We start from the raw sequence: 16,816 nt of genomic DNA, 5'->3' as shown, positions 1-16,816 counted from the left end.
TATCGCAACACTGCAACAGTACTGTGTAGCAACCCTCCTTGAACTCATTATGTCGGCTCTGCGGTCCTTGCAGGCGGTAAAATTTATTTGACTCGAGCGTGACTGTTGCTTTATCTAATATCTCGTCGTCTCCGGACTCGGGAGACTTTGCTTACTTCTTAAACTGACCACTGTTTCTTCCGAAATAATTTTCGCGTTTCTGTGACAACGGGACAATTAGTGCTTCGTGCCCTTTGAGGACCTTGACGCATCGTTTCCATTCAGCCATTGAAGTGGGAAGAGTCGGGTCCGTATACTGTTGTGGTTTTAGCGCGATCTACGTGTGGGTTTTTCACAGGTTAAAAATGTTGCTGCCGAGCTCATATTAGGAACCGTCTTGCGGTGTACGGTGAAACTACTCGCTCAGCTGGCGTCGTCGGTGAAGAGCAGGGGCATAATGTCTGGAGCGGCGGGTGGGGGAGGAGGTTCCTCCTGCTTGGGCGCAGCAGCGGCAGCCAGTTGCAGCTCCACCGGCTCTCCATATGCGGCTGCAGCCGGAGGAGGCGCAGGGGTGGCGGGGAGGCTACCAGCGAGGGTTTTGGAGCATGTTTTCTCCTACCTGGAGCTGACTGACCTGATGCGGTGTTCGCTGGTCTGCTGGCACTGGAACAATATCCTGGCGGATGAAAACAGCGAGGTGTGGCGCAGCCTCTGCAGCCGGACTCTGAGCGACGAGGCTCTGCGGTCTGACATCCTTTGTAACCTGCCCACCTACAAGGGCAAAGTAGGTTTACCAGTACACATCCCTCTATCCTGGGGTTACCTGTTTGATTATGCCTTTACACAAAGGGACAATGTAGCCATAAACATTACTGAATGTCAGCGTAATCTAGTGCTTTTTAACGTATTCAATGAAATGTAAGACATAAACGGGCATAAAACTGAATCCTGCTTGTTGTATTATTGTCTTTCAGTTGGTGATCACACTGAGCAGGTGTAGAGCAGATGTTTTGTTGCCATTGGGCTTATCACTGGAGTCCATATTGAATTGACTCTCCAGTCTATTGTTGCATAATAGAACAAAACCTGTTCTAAGCAGTCTGTGTATGGAGACTGTTTATAGGAGTGTTGATGGCATGAAAGTAAGGTTTGAATGAGAACAACTTGTCTGTGTCCAATGTCAATCTAAGGACGCTCATTCATTTGTTCCAAAGTGTTTTTAGAAACACGACCTACATTCTTATGAAAAATATTTGAGCTCTGCACCTCTGAATGGTGCAATGAGCGTCCTGCGAGATGGAAAGTGGAGTAGCATGTCTCTTCTTCTGTATGCATGCTTCACAGAACTTTTTTCCCCTTAAAAATATTTAGATTTCCCAGCAAGTGTCTGTGATTTTGTTAACTGTAACTGTCTTCCTGTGCAGCTCAAGGCCTTTCAGCATGCTTTGAGCTCCCACGACTGCTCCCGCAACGTTTACGTGAAGAAGAACGGCTTCACTCTGCACCGCAACCCTATTGCCCAGAGCACAGACGGCGCGCGGGGCAAAATCGGCTTTTCGGAAGGGCGACATGCCTGGGAAATCTGGTGGGAGGGCCCCCTGGGCACCGTGGCAGTGATAGGTATCGCTACGAAGCGGGCGCAGATGCAGTGCCAGGGCTACGTAGCCCTCTTGGGCAGCGATGACCAGAGCTGGGGCTGGAACCTGGTCGACAATAACCTGCTTCACAACGGAGAAGTCAACGGGAATTTCCCCCAGTGTAACAATGCACCTAAATATCAGGTAGGAGTCGAGATTTGAAATGACGTTTTAAAAGGAAATTGTGTAAAGAGTACAAGTGAAAACATGATTATAACTCCTGATGTGACCGTGCCTGTCCACAGATCGGGGAGAGAATACGAGTGATTCTAGACATGGATGACAAGACGTTAGCCTTTGAGAGAGGTTTTGAGTTTCTCGGAGTGGCTTTCCGTGGACTGCCCAAAACCTGCCTGTTCCCTGCTGTGTCTGCAGTATACGGCAACACTGAAGTCACCATGGTGTACCTGGGAAAACCTCTGGACGGCTAGATGCAGATCAGCCTGTGCCACCCCGAAATCATACACGTTCCTGTCAAGTGCAGACAGACTGCTGATTCCCTCCCTATTGTAGTGTTTTAAGGTTTGGAGGGTAAGTGGTCACATTTCTTCCAAACACAGTAACCTTATTTCCATAAGCACACAGAGAACAATCTGCAATCTACTTCGACTCACCAAAAAAAAGCGAAGGTTTTTTTTTTTCCCAAACTGGACAAACAACAGGGGGAAAGGAATGTGCAGGGACTGTTTGTGTATCTACGTGGAGAAGTCCACTTTTACAGTTTAGCTGCTGAACTCTATTATTCACCTTACAGGGGAAACTTAATTTAATGTCACGCATTTTGGACTCGTGCTGAAGATTTACTTGAGATTTTGTCTGCTTGAAGGAGGCCTAAGCTACTCTAAACCAAGTGGCGAATGCTTTAACGCAACATTTTTAACATGTGACACAGTCGTTAACATGTGAGTTAATGGACAAACGCATTGTGGAATGACTGCATTACAGTGAAATGAAACATGTGAGATGTATTGTAACATTCTGGCGTAGGTAAACCTCAAGGACACATGGGCCACGTCCATGGCACGTGTGTGGCAGTCCATGCATGCGCACTGTTGTGCTGCGTATGCACTGAAACATCTCCCCCTTTCAAGTACTTACTCAGTAACGGTGGAAACTAAACCTGTAACATGAAATGTGTCTTTTTAATGTGCTACTGTAGTATTACGATTTATTTATTTCCTGGTTTTATCTATGGTACTATAGATACTGTGTGATTTTAAAGCCTGAAAATAAAGTCTACATGGTGCCACTCCTACAGTAAAGACGGTTTGATGTTTGTTTGCATAAGTGAAGAGAATGCAGGTGGTCTGAAAGATCGACCATCACCACACTGTCAGCTATTGATCAACTGGTAATGGTAAATGGACTGATTCTTATATAGCGCTTTTCTACTCTCCCGGAGTACTCAAAGCGCTGTATAATTGTTGGCCTTTTTTTTTTTTTTTTTTTTTTTTTTTTAAGGGAACTTGGACAAGAGGATCTTGCTCATGCTGCCAAGCTCAGCCATGAACTGTATGATTATGATGCACAGACTAGCATATCTAGGCTATTCCATTAAAAAACAAACATTTCTCTTAGAATCAGCTTTTTAGAACAATAACTTATATATTTAAAGAAGCTATACTAATATTGCTTGAAGAAAAAGTGGATTTTCATTCATGGTTTAGAAGATAAGCCTGGTATCAAAACATGGGAAAAGGGAAACCTTTCATGTACTATTAAGTTGTTTTTAACCAACCACACATGGAGATATGAACCCAAACTTGAGTTTCTATCTAGCGACTCGTCAAAAAAACAAAATAGATCAATCATCCACAGTAACTTGGCACGTGCCCTGTTCCAGTTACTTTGCATCACAGACATTAAACCTGAGCAGTTTTGCTACTGAAATGATAATATACTGTGATGCTGGGCTATATACTTTGATGAAAGTAAAATTTTCCAAGGCTTCATTAAATGTGCTAAAGTAACTGTTTAAATAAAATCTGCTGGTTCGCTCTGGAAATCCTTTTGTCAGATTTCTTGGATTTTTATACGAAAGACTCAGCTGCTAACAATAAACAACAATACATTTGAATTATTTAGTTTGATTGCTTTATTACCATTGGACTATTTCACAAAGTGTTGTTGCAAATCTAAAAACTTGGCTCTTCTGTTTTTTTAACAAGAGCCAGGTAATTACCATAACAACTGTATTATTGATTAGTATGTGGTACAAGCTGCCTAAGACAATATCCAGTATACAAGATCAACCATTATAAATACAAAACATTTTACCAGGATTAATGACTTAGTTATGCAATAAATTATTAGCAAAATAAGAAAAACAAAACATAAAATCATGTGGGGACACAAAACTCCACATGGCTATATCCATTCCTGTGAAAAACTAGGACTATCCTAACTGCTTCTACAGGAATCGGGGAGGTATGTATTAGCAGCATATCTGCACAAACACCTCACACCAACTGTCAAGCACGGCGGTGGAGGAGTGAAGATTTGGGTTTGTTTTGCACCCACAGGACCTGAGCACATTGCTGTCATTGTGTCAACCATGAACACCTCGAGGGGTCAAAGTGTTCTAGAGTCAAACATGAAACAAGATGAGACAAAAACACAATGTTTTATAGCACAGCAGCAAATCTACTCCAGAATGGCAGCAAAAGAATAAAAAGTCCAGACCTCAACTTGATTGAAATGCTGTGGTGGGATCTCAAGAGAAGTGTGTGAGTAATGTCTTAAACATGTTGATTTACTTTGAGGCACCACTTTGGTCTTGTCTGTCTAGCTAGTGAGTGAACAACATGCACATTTCAAATTTCAACATGCAAAAGGCCTCAGACAAACAGCAACATATCCAAGGGAAAGTTGGGATTTGGAGATTATGTATCGGAATTTCAGGAGCGGGACCACGCCTCCAAACACGCTCTTTCCGGTTGTCATCTATATAAGTTCCCCCCAGTTCTGCAAACTGTTCATTCTCGTTTACGTGCCCCACCCTCCCTCCTTGTTCTCAATTCTATAACTTCTTCATTCCTATTTAGTACACGGGGATCTGCCAGGCCCGGGAGCCGTCGCCAGTCCCCTTCGAGGCCTTCCCCAAACCGCAGCTCAATTCATGTCCAAGCATTCACCTAATATCTACTAAAACGCCATCAAAACTAAAATGAGGACGTGGGCCCGGCTAGTGAAATATCTTTAAAGACCACAATGCACTGCTCATAACCTCAGCTAACCTCCTCTGAGAGTTTCATCCAAAACAAAACCTTTCAAGCTTGACTTTTCTCTTTTTTGTAAATGTAAAGGTGTGAAATGCTGTTTTCACATCGCTAACATACCTGACATGACAGCGATGTCGAGTTCTGCCTTCCTGCTCTCTGTCAGTATTTATTTAAAGGCAACTCTGCAATAAAAGATACATTTTACATCTCAAAAAGTGCCAACAGAAATTGTTTTGCAATGCTCTAAAATCAAAAAAAAAAAAGCCTCTCAGTGCTGGACAGCGTCTCAGCAGTGAAGGAGAGAATTCATTGAATGATTGACTGTCTATGTAATGCCAAGGCAAAGAGATTGGCTGCTTCGCGTCTGCCAATTTGTGGCTCCAGTTTACAGCTTGCCTGTTAGAGTACCTGCTAATACTCCCCACTTTCTGTTCTGTCCTTGAATGTCTGTTTGCCGGACTGTCTATCAAAGTCACTTTCTCCATCCTTGATACTTTTACTTTGCATGTCTCACTGTCTGTATCCAGGGCTGCTATCCTCCCGTTCACCATCAAACCTGCTGTATAACTGCTTAACCTTGGTTTTGTCCACACATAGCGATCTAATAGGGAATCTGAAAAAGGATACTGACTATATATAATTTATTTTTAATTCATTTTTAAATCTTTATTTAGTTGCTGCTTATTGACTGTACAGCCATTAACATAATAATGAAATACTGGAATTTCAGTCACTAAAATGAATGCATAGACGTGTCTGTACTGCACCTTTCCATTTGTCAAATATTTCCTTTAAAACATCTCCAAAACTTAAAAGTCAAGGTTATCATCGTTAACTAAAACTAAACTACAAACTGAAACTAGATGTGAAAAAACATAAACATTTGAATGAACTTAAATGTCAAAATAAAAGTTGGACTTCTGAACTAAATTAAAGTGGGAATGATTTTGTGAGAATGAAAACCTTTAAAATCAGTTCAACAATAGAAATTAAATCCTGGTGGATGCCAGTGCCTCACTTTGATGTAAATCTATGTTTCCCTTGGTTTAAGGAAAGTTGCATTTACACGTATGACTTAGCAATATGAGTAACATCTACACCTTCTCAAAGGTTTCTAAATCCCTCCGATGCAATGTTTGACTGGTGGGAGACCTCGACAGAGCCGAGATTTAAGGGCCCACGAAAACGCCGCTGATCCTCGAGATGTTTCCACAAGAGGGCAGTGACGGTTTTTTGCATGCAATGCAAATATCGTCCCACCACAGAGAAAGCCTGATGATGTGGAGCAAAGCCTCTCGAGAGGATAGAGGTTTCCCACATTAGTGTAACGTCAACTGTTGTTGCTGCTTGTATCTGTTCTCACAACCTACAGCCTTAAACAGAAGACTGAGGTGCGCTGATGTATGCGCCGTATGCTCTGAAGGCGTTAACAGGAAGACGGGAATTGTGTGAATATTTATAGAAGCTGTTTTTAATATCTAAAGAAATTAAGCAAAGAAACAAAAGAAACAAAAACTTTCTCAAAAACTAAGAAAGTGTTCTAGTGTTTACATTTAAGTCTCCATCCCGTTTGTTTCATCAAATAGCAACTGCCCACATCCCCCCTCTACCCTGCCCCACACACACACACACACACACACTCACACCCACACACACACCCTTGGACTTTTTTTTTACACCACCGCTGCTAGAACCCTTTCGCAGCTCTCAAAAATAGAATGCAAATATCAGTAGTGTGCCATGTCTTAAAATGGCTTCAGCTGCTGAAACAGACAAAAAAACCAGTGCTCACACACTGCACTGCACGTGTTCACAACACTGTGTGAGTGTAGTGCAGGAGCTGCTCTCACCCAGTGTGCTTAGACTGACACACACTGCCTCACACTGCACGCTGCTACAACTGAACGTGAGCAAGGCCACATGTAAAGATGCACCTAAAGCCACTGTAGGTCACGTCGGTAACAGGTGAACACACATGCCATTTCATTAGGTACACCTGTGCAGATATCTTATTAGTCAATTGCAGCAGCAACTCGGTGCACGCAGGGATTCGGACACGGTCAAGACGAGCTGCCGAAGTTCACTGAGCTCAACTCAGTTCAACTGAGCATCGCCATGGAGAACAAAGGCTGTTTTAGTGACTTTGAAGCCGGTATGGTTGTTGGTGGCTGATTATCAACTGGGATTTTCCCACACACCAATCTCTAGGGTTTATAGAGTTTGCAGAGATGCTACACTGCTTCAAGCCGATAGGAAGGTGTTGTTACAACCAAGGTATGCAGAAGAGCATCTCTGAACGCACAGCACCTTTAACCTTGAAGCAAATAGGTTACAGCAGCAGAAGACCACACTGGGTGTCACTCCTCACAGCTAAGAACAGAAAACTGAGGCTACAATTCACACGGGTTCCCCAAAATCAGACAACTTGGGCCCCTTACTGTCAGTTGAGCATGGTTTGACTGTCACAGCCTTTTTGAATATTGCTGCTGACCATGTGACCTTTGTGACCACGTCACAAAGGTCAAATCATCTCAAACTGCTTTCTTGAACATAACAGTGAGTACAATGTACTCAAATGACTTCCACAGTCACCAGATCTCAGTTCAACCAAGCACCTTTGGGATTCACATCATGGATGTGCAGCAACAGTGTGATGAAGAATTAACGCTGCACTGCAGGCACCAACGCAGCACTAGCAAGCTGTACCTAATGAAATGGCCAGTGAATGTATAATAGATTTCATCTCAACTGCAAAGGCGTTTCTGTAGTAAGAACAACAAGTCTTAAATCTCTTTTTTTATGTATCACATGTAACTTTTAAAGGTGCCCTGTGGGAGCTTCTCGTAGTTCATAAGCAGCCACCTTATTCGATTTTACGAGTGTCAAACAAACAACAAAGTCAGCACCCACACATACTCATATGGATCAGAAAATCTTGTTGCCACCCAACCTTGCAACAGAGTCAGAAGTGAGACGTCCTGTGTGAAAACAGGAAGGAATGCCTGACCAATCAACTCTCCACAGAAGGCACCATCACTTCCTGATTCCTAATTCCCCATTCTTGCACCCACTCATCATTACAAATAAGATACAAGCTAACAGCTGGAGTTTCACAAATGTTGAAAGCGACCTTAGTACATTTATTAGCTGGAGAATGAAAATAAAATCAGTAAAGCCAAACAGAGTAGATTGCTTAGTTTCTGCAGTTATGCTCTGAGCCCTTGTGCCTTATCTGACTCAGAATCCCTGTAACTGTTGAAGGTATGTTTTTATAAAGAGCGCTAAATGTCCGTTTATGTGTGTGTGTGTAGATATATATATACACATATATTTACATATACATATATATGTGTGTGTGTGTGTTTTGTCTGTTGCAGTGACAGGCCGAAAATAAGGCAGGAAGGGTGTGTGCATTGAGTGGTTTCCTCTTGAGAGCTTGGCTGATCAGCACGAGCAGAGGGTGTGAAGGGTGTGTTCTCATTGGGTTTTTGTGGTAGCAGTTGTGCTACCAGTATCAGTTGTCTGAATAATAACGCTATTCTGCTGTGAAGCTGTGAAGCAGAAAAAGAAAAAAAAAAGAAGAGAAAGAAAACACTTGCGCAGTGGTGGTTAAGAGCTGTTGAGCCTGCACTCGCCTTCCTGTGGCCCCGAGCTTGAGAACCTGCCTGATTGCAGCTTGTCCATGTGACTCGGTTTCCGTTGCCTGCCTACTTCCGTGAATAGTAAAGAAGGGGCATCTGTGCTTCAGTCAGTGCAGGGGAGAGCAGCTGAACTTGACACACATGTGAACGCACTCTGCAACAGCGAATCAACCAGCGATATGGTCAGGGGAGCAACCGTCAGTGGCTTGGCAAATCCACACCTAACCACCAGTGTAAGTAAATGAACTCTGTACTGCACGGTGTTCTGCTGCATGAAGCAAAGCGCATCGCCTAAATGAGGAATTCCTAATTTAAGGTCATTTTGCAGTCGGTGCATTTGAGCAAGATACTTTAACGATCATCTGTTTCTGAATACGCTCCATTTTCTGAGTGTTATGTGTGCATACACCAGCGCACCGCTTTGACAAACGAATGTGAGCGCAGCATAACAGCTTTCAGACCATGTTTGAGTCATTTAGATGTTGCCTGATGAATGTAAACATATAGTGCGCATAAATGCAAGCGCAAAGTAAGTGTGCGTGTCTTTTTAACACAGTGCACGGTCTTATTAATAAAAAAAAAATAGGCTGCATCAGATAGAGAAAGCAAGATTCTGCAAATATATGTTCTTCCATGAGCTTAACTTCTTCCCCAGGAACATAGTTTAGAAATCATATTGAAAGCGGTGGCACAGTTACTCAATGTGAGCTACGCAGATGCAAAATAAAAATGGTAATAAATCGGTTAGACGAATAAAGAAACATAAAAAATGTTCAAGAAAACCTTTGTGTTCTTTAGAAGCCATGCTTGCGTTATAATGGATAGGCCAACAACACATGCAAGCCAAAAAGAAACGCACGGCCTCATCATGCAGTGAGTCACGCAGTGGTCTGATTTGAAATCTGGGAAATTTTTGCAAAATGTACACAGCAGATGTTTTCAGGATAAAATACGCCATCACTTCCAACATCTGGAGACAGACTGTAAGTCAAAAATTAAAAATCTGAGTTATTCACATATAATAAAAATGAAACCGAGTACATGACGTTGACGTAAACTCTGTAAGGATTATATTACTGTACTTACTATTTACAGAAATTTTCATTTAGATATGAGTAGATTGTAAAAAATGATGAGCTCCACTCTCACCTGAGACAGTCAAATATAGTCTTATAGACTTTTACACTATCAAAGCTTTTCAAATAATTGTGAAAATGAATCTCGGCTATTAAAGTTGAATTTGTAAACTCCCCGTCTGCTCTCTGACCTTCTGTCTGCTTCAGCATTTTAATGTCAAGCTGCTTTCGTCCATTTTCAGACACAAATATTCATTTTAAGACAAAGTTTATAAAGACACATTTTTTTCATACAAGGTTTTTCACCATATACAAATAGTAATAACTATAGTTTAAAACAGAGGAAGATCACAGCTCATTGTCAGGCCTATATCGAACAACCAGCTCCTGCTCACTTCAGCAAAGGGGAAAAAATCTAAAAGTATGTGACACAAACAGGCTCACGCGTTTCTTCTTCTTCTGTGTTCTCAACAGTAAGGATGAGAAAATGCCAGTCCACAGGCTCACACCCATCCTTCTCTGCTTGTTGCACATGTGGAGAACGCTGACGCCAGTCTCGAGTCATCCGCAGCACCGTCGATGTCAGTTGGTAAGACGCTCTTCTTTCATTTAGCTTTTCCCGAGCAAGTTTCAGGAATATTGAGGAAATTTCACAATGTATCACATGGAAAAGGCCAAACGATTTCATGTTTGGCTTAGTTAAAACTAAAAAGTGACTTCGGTAAGACACTACAAAGCTAAAATTTCTAAAAAAAAAAAAAAGTTATTCCTAAGGCACTCAAACATAAATGTGTAAACAAGAAAAGCATCAAGTAATGATACTGAAATATGGAAAGTTCTGTATTATTACCAAAGATCCAGTCCCTAATAGGACCCACCTTCTAAAAGCACGCTGTATATGTGGTTTATAACTTTAGTTAGATCAAAATCCATCCAGATTGGCACATTCCTACACTGTATTAATGATTTAATGACTTTTCAATAAGCCACAAAAAGTCTAAACTTGTGAATATTAATATCTGATGCAGGGTTTTGGAAGCGGATGTCGATTATGAGAAAGAAATTAAATCTCTCTTGTTGAGTGTTTATCAGTCATATAAATTAATATAAATATGAATGATTCTAGAAATGAAACATCTAAAGCAATAAAACCAATAAAACTCCTAGAGGGGAAAAATGATAAGTTATTTAAACTGAAAACTTCAATTTTTTTTTAAAGCCGTATCGCCAGAAAGTATTTTTAGAGTGGTCCAGTGACTCAGAATGCTAATGGAAAAGTGATCTGTCAAGGAAATAATGAAGTTTTGGTAAGCTGTGGTATGACCTACCAGAATAAGAAACTACAGCCCACCATGTTTTTCTGTGAGCCTGTACAGTGGGTAACAGTACTTTCAGTTAAATCCCAAAACACAGGAAGGCTAAAATGCTTCCACTAACAGTAAGACGCTAATGTACTGCAGGCAATGCTCATTAGCTTAGTTTAGCATGCTAGCATAGTTTACAAATAACCACACGAGAAGTAATTTAAGAGGGTAATCTTCCCACAATAAAATTTTTTAAGTGCACATGGATATTATTCATGACGATCTTAAAATGTATCTGCTGTGCAAGAAAGAAATCCAGCTTCCGCCAGAATTTTAAAAAGCCGAAACACTGCAAAGTGGCAACCAGTATGCAAGTGTTAAATCATGTGCTTTTTTACCTCCTCTGCAGATACAACAAACGGCTTGCTGCAATAATGGTCAGCTCACATCTGTGCCTGAAGGACTTCCAGAAAACATCGAAGAGCTTCAGCTCAACTACAACCTCTTTGAAACACTACAGAATGCCTCTCTTCTCAGTTACCCTTCACTAACCGCCCTGAGCTTAGCTTGCAACAATTTGAGTAAAATAGAATTGAACACTTTTCAAGACTCAAAACTTTTAAAAAGCCTCAATCTAGCAAACAACAGTCTTTATAACAGCTACGAAGAAACCAGCCTTGCATTAAGAAAGCTATCAGGTCTTATAGCGCTAGATCTTTCTGAGAATAAGCTTACAGATGAAATGGCTGCCTTGCTTCTTCAAAATCTCACGTCACTAGAGTACCTCAATCTTTCTGGGAATCTTTTGTTGAGAGTGGATGAGGCCTCATTCAGGGATCTGCACCAGCTTAAAGAACTTGACCTACAAAGGAATTTGATTTTTGAGATTGATAATGCTTTTGACAGCAGTCCAAAGCTACAGCGACTCAACTTGGCCTTTAACTATCTGCCCTGTCTCACTGACTTCCACATGATTCAGCTGGAAGTCCTCAATGTCAGCCACAACTTCATTGAGTGGTTCATCTCAAGGCAAGACCTCAACGACACTTTCCAGCTAGAGACTCTCGATTTATCAGACAACAAACTCCTTTTCTTTCCTTTCCTGCCCAGCCAGAGTAATTTAAGGTACCTTTACTTGTCTCACAACGCCATTAAATTCTACGAACACTTAGCAGACAACGATATGTTCCCAAACTCAACAAAAACTGTGGAATTCTACAACTTTAACAAGGAGATCAATAATGTGACCGCTCAGTTGTGGGACGAAAACCTTCACGGTGATATATCCTCTCTAGAGACTTTAGATCTGATAGGGAACTCTGTGGAGTATTTCCCTAAAGGATTCATCCAGAAAATGCCCACCCTGTCTAGACTTCAAATGCACACAAACTGCCTGAGAACCTTAAATCTAACATCTGAGCAGTTCTCTTGTAGCTTGTATGAGCTGGATGTTAGCAACAATGAACTAAGCCAGATCTCAGCGGATAAAGCTACTCTGACCACTCTTGGCAATTTGACATACTTTAACCTGAGCCTGAATGGTCTTAAGTGGGTACCCATGGGATTATTTTCCTCACTGCAAAGCATCCGGTCGGTGGATCTCAGCTACAACAACATTGACATTTGCCTTTCTGAGGAAGCTGAGATCAGTATGCACACTAATTCAACTTGCATGAATTGGAAGAATGTTATGTCCCTGAGACAGCTTTACCTTAAGGGATGCAACCTTAAAATAATTCCAAACACTGCATTTGCGGGGTTGTCGCTAACGCACTTGGAGCTATCCGATAACCCCGGAGTAACCATCCATCAATCAATACAAAGTCTTAGCACAACATTACAGCATCTAGGTTTAGGGAACACTCACATACAAGACATTGACTTCTCCCATTTCCAGAGTCTGAAGTCTTTAAACATTTCAAAGAACTTTCTGCTACATCTTCCCCATTCACTTCAAAACCTCAACCTGAAAGTGCTTGATCTGAGGGACAACAGACTTTCTACCATCCCCTCTGGTCAGGCTAATGCATTAGCCCCAAAGCTGCAGACTATTTTCCTCACAGGAAATCAATTCAACTGTTGCCAGACCGAATGGTTCAGGACATTTGAAGCAACAAACACCATCCACATGGTCGAACAGTCAGCCATCACATGCAAGGATCTCTTCCTAAGGACACACAGAGTGGAGAATCCACAGTCGTTTTTGTGCTTTGATGACGGGGAGTCGATCTTTTGGTACATTCTGCTGTTTGTCCCCGTCTTTCTTTTTTTCACAGGAGTCTCTATCATTGTTCTCCTCACCTTTAAGCCCACACTGCTACAAAAGTCCATCAAAAAGAAGTGTTTGAAGCCAACGTCTTACTGATGTCACCATAACTGTATTTTGTCCAGTACATTATTTAGAAATGTAGCCGAATACATATCTGAAATAAATACATTTACCGAAAAGGTGTGTGAGTATATGAAGTATCTAAAAAAGAAAAAGGTCAGTTGTTGTTTTTTTTAGATTGCTCGGTTCAGTGAAGTGTGGTTTAAAACAAGGCCCTCATCCTGATAACCCAATGTAAAAAATGTGGCTGCGCTCTGGGACTTGACTTGGTGAGTGTGTGAGCGTGTGTGGGCGTATATGTGTATGTGTGTTTGTATGTGAAGATATGCAGAAGTACTGTGATGCAAGCTGTTGCTATAAGCAGCAGAGGAAACATGAAATTTCCTGTTTTGCTAAGATGTGCAGCAACTGCCCAGTTTTGTATCTCAAAGAGGAGGGGTTTGAGGTTTCCTTCCTATCAGTGAGACCAAGAAGCATCATCAGTGTGAAATTCCAGTAAGTCAGGAAATGATTTGGACCCCCCCAAAAATGATTGATTCACACGACTGATTCAGTTTACTGTGCTGGGAGCACGTACACACACGAACAAACACACACATGTACAAATGGGTGCACACAAACACACAAACATGCATACGCCTTCACAGACACACGCACATTCACACATATTTATATATATACGTGCAATGCATTTAACGCATTTTCTTCGAGTTTTATGTAAGTACTCAGGGGCGTAGGAGTGGGAAGGCTGGTAGATTACTGTGTAGCTGTACAGCGTGCTGGAGGCCTAACCAGAAAGTAACCAAAATACCGCTGTGGTGATGCTCAGGGTCATGGTGGTTGGAACGTAAGAAGAGAAACCAGAGTAAAGCCTTGTCAAAGCCTCAAAATGTTATTAATATTGACATATCTTCTACGATATGAAGTTGCCAGTAAATCAGTTGCAGAGAAACTGAATGAAGTTTTTATTTCCTTTGTTGTTCATTTGAATTGATGAAAACTGGTTTAAAATATGCAAAGCTTTAAGAACTGAAGTCGTTGATGAGAGATTCATTACTCGAAGGCTTTTCATTTGAATGTCATTAGGTCACAGATAATGGTTGGGAACAACGACTTGTCTTGGATTTCCAAACTAATTTCCACAGGTATCTGGAACTCAAAACTGACAGATACTTTAGGGATGCCAATTAAACCTATATATTTCCCGTATAGCGGTGATGTATCACCTCTATGGAAGCAGGAAGTAGACCTTCCTGCTTCCATGATGAAGTGGTTAAACTGGGCTGACAAAATGGCTTAAGGGCTGGATTACACTGAAAAATACATTTGAGGAAGGCACTTTGGCACTGGTTGCAGATTGCTGACCAAGAGGAACTTTATTTGATTACTCAGCTATAACAGTTTAAAAGTTAAAGGACAGGAAAAAAAAGGGGGTTAAAGGGGGCATTCACAAACGCAGCTAGACTCAGTTTTCTAAGACATGTTCAGACCACATATACAGTATATGAAATCAGGTTAGCCACAGGCATGTACCATACTACAAAGCTGCCAAACACGCATTCATGCAGCTGCATTTTCTTTGCAAAACAGCTCAGCTGTGGTTACGGGGTCCATAGTCGAGGTAAGTTGCCAAATGTACGTCACACGGGCAAGCAAGTGTGAATTAGTGAAAGTGCCGTGTGTTTATTTCTTCTCTCATAGTCATAGTTTCTTGCAGATTAATCAATGGAAATGTGAAAAGAGAAGTGACATGTGACTGGATTGGTCTAATGCAGGTGTGCACACTGTCACATATAGGTATAGCATTTTGAGTTAAAGGCTTCACATCTTTAGCCTGTTTAGCATGCTAAACAAATAGCAAGCTGACTTTAGCATGTTTGGCGCGCTTTTAGCAAGTGTGCTAAACATATAGTATGCATATAGATTTGGGGGTTTTGTTTTTTAGATTTAGCAGGCCAACAGAAGCAGAGAAACTATTATAAGAGAGGGAATATCAAATAATCCTTTGATATTCTTCATTGTTGTTGAGTTGTTGCAGAAATAACACTGCAAAAAAAGTTACAAAAAAACAAAAAAACAAAACCAAGCAGTTCTTTCCAGTTGTTAACTGCCACACAAATCATGAAACAATTCAAATGTCACAGATAAGTTGAGCAAGTAAACAGTACAAACAGAATTTAAGCCAAAGTCATATAGATCAGTCTTCCCAGATGAATAATTCAATGTGCCCCATCAAAATTTCCTTCCCTATAACTGCTGCTTTAATTGCCTTTTACCACTTTTTGTACTCTTAATCTGAACTTGATACAGCTTGATACAATAGTTGATACAAAACTCTAATACTTAATACTTTTAACACTTATCTGTGTTGGGCAAAGGTAATGTAAAATGTCCCATAATTGCATCATCAATAGGAATCGATAGGCACCAAGGTGGGATTTGTCTGTCTCTCTCTCCAAAGGCTGAACCAGCAATCAACATTCAAATAGAAAATTATCTGCCTCTTTATTAGGTACGCCTTGGCAGTACGGGGTTGCACCTCCTTTTGCCTCAAGGCTTTATTGCACAGATTCAACAAAGTGCAGGAAAAAGTGATACCAAGCAAGATGATGATCTATGCTTACATGTTGTTTACAGCAATTCCAAACCTACTATCTGTACGTCTCAACAGACCAGGCAACATTTTTCCAGTCTTTTGTTTTCTAATTTTGCAAGAATTGTAGCCTCTGTTTTCTGTTCTCAGCAGAGCAGCACCAGCTGGGGTCATCTGCTTGTGTAACCCATCTGCTTCGAGGTTCACCGTGTTGTGCTTTCAGATAAGTTCTTCTTCATACAAGTAAGGAGTGATTAGTTGAGTTACTGTTGCAGTTTATCAATTCTACAACCCCTGATGTATCCATTAGAGGACGGATGTGTATTAGAAGCTTTCTTTTAGCTAGTTTACCATTTGTATACCATTTTATTAACTCATGACCAATTACAGTTATGTCTCTATCACATTTCATTTATATACAGGTTTCAAAGGTAATGCCCAGAGAAATTACCAGGATGCCCCGAGTGGCAAGACTTCCTTGGCAACTGACAGTAAGGTTGTTTTCAGGTCTTTGGTTAATTAAAACAATGAGCATTTGACCTGGTGTGGCACCAGAAGAAACCTTTAAGAATCACCACAGACATTTCCATTTTATCCAGAAAACAAAAATTTGCGTCACATTTGACTGTAATCTATTCAGTATCTGCAGCTATTGTCACTCAAAGTCATAAACGTCAGCAGCAAAAGTAGATAAGATATAACCTTTGTACATATTTTTGCTCTGACACATCCAGGAGAGATCTCATGAAGGTTCGTGCACTTGACTTGCCCTTCTAATCTGTATAATTTAGCTGCTGCGTGGCAAAAACATGTGGCCAAGACGTTGCCATATCTGAAGTGGCTTATTCAGCAGATGTACCAGATGAGCATCGGTACATTTCAGGTTATCACACTTCACATTTTCACCCTGATTTTTCCTGCGCCATCCTTTGCCGATAAAAACGGACAAATACGTGACTTTTTGCACTTCGAAAAACATTGTTGCCCCTATACAGGATATTGTCGAGGCATCTGTCAAAAAGATGAAACCGTCTGA

General features: G+C 41.1%; 2 protein-coding genes across 2 annotated transcripts; both read left to right on the top strand.

Annotated features, from left to right (window-relative positions):
* The first annotated feature begins 24 nt into the window (after positions 1-24).
* Positions 25-2,878, top strand: fbxo45 (F-box protein 45). Its single transcript, XM_080865759.1, has 3 exons — positions 25-763; positions 1,404-1,760; positions 1,862-2,878. Exons 1-3 carry the CDS (start codon positions 437-439, stop codon positions 2,045-2,047), a joined length of 870 nt encoding a protein of 289 aa, XP_080721885.1. The 5' UTR covers positions 25-436; the 3' UTR covers positions 2,048-2,878.
* Positions 2,879-8,346: 5,468 nt separating this feature from the next.
* nrros (negative regulator of reactive oxygen species) lies at positions 8,347-13,299 on the top strand. The gene is made up of 3 exons (XM_080865747.1): positions 8,347-8,711; positions 10,029-10,143; positions 11,268-13,299. The coding sequence occupies exons 2-3, from the start codon at positions 10,042-10,044 to the stop codon at positions 13,221-13,223; spliced, it is 2,058 nt and encodes a 685-aa protein (XP_080721873.1). The 5' UTR covers positions 8,347-8,711; positions 10,029-10,041; the 3' UTR covers positions 13,224-13,299.
* Positions 13,300-16,816: the final 3,517 nt, after the last annotated feature.

The sequence above is a fragment of the Rhamphochromis sp. 'chilingali' genome (assembly GCF_963969265.1).
Source record: "Rhamphochromis sp. 'chilingali' genome assembly, chromosome: 18".
Classification (NCBI taxonomy): Eukaryota; Metazoa; Chordata; class Actinopteri; order Cichliformes; family Cichlidae; genus Rhamphochromis; species Rhamphochromis sp. 'chilingali'.
Note: the sequence above shows the minus strand (reverse complement) of the source record. Positions and strands in the feature narration are given on the sequence as shown.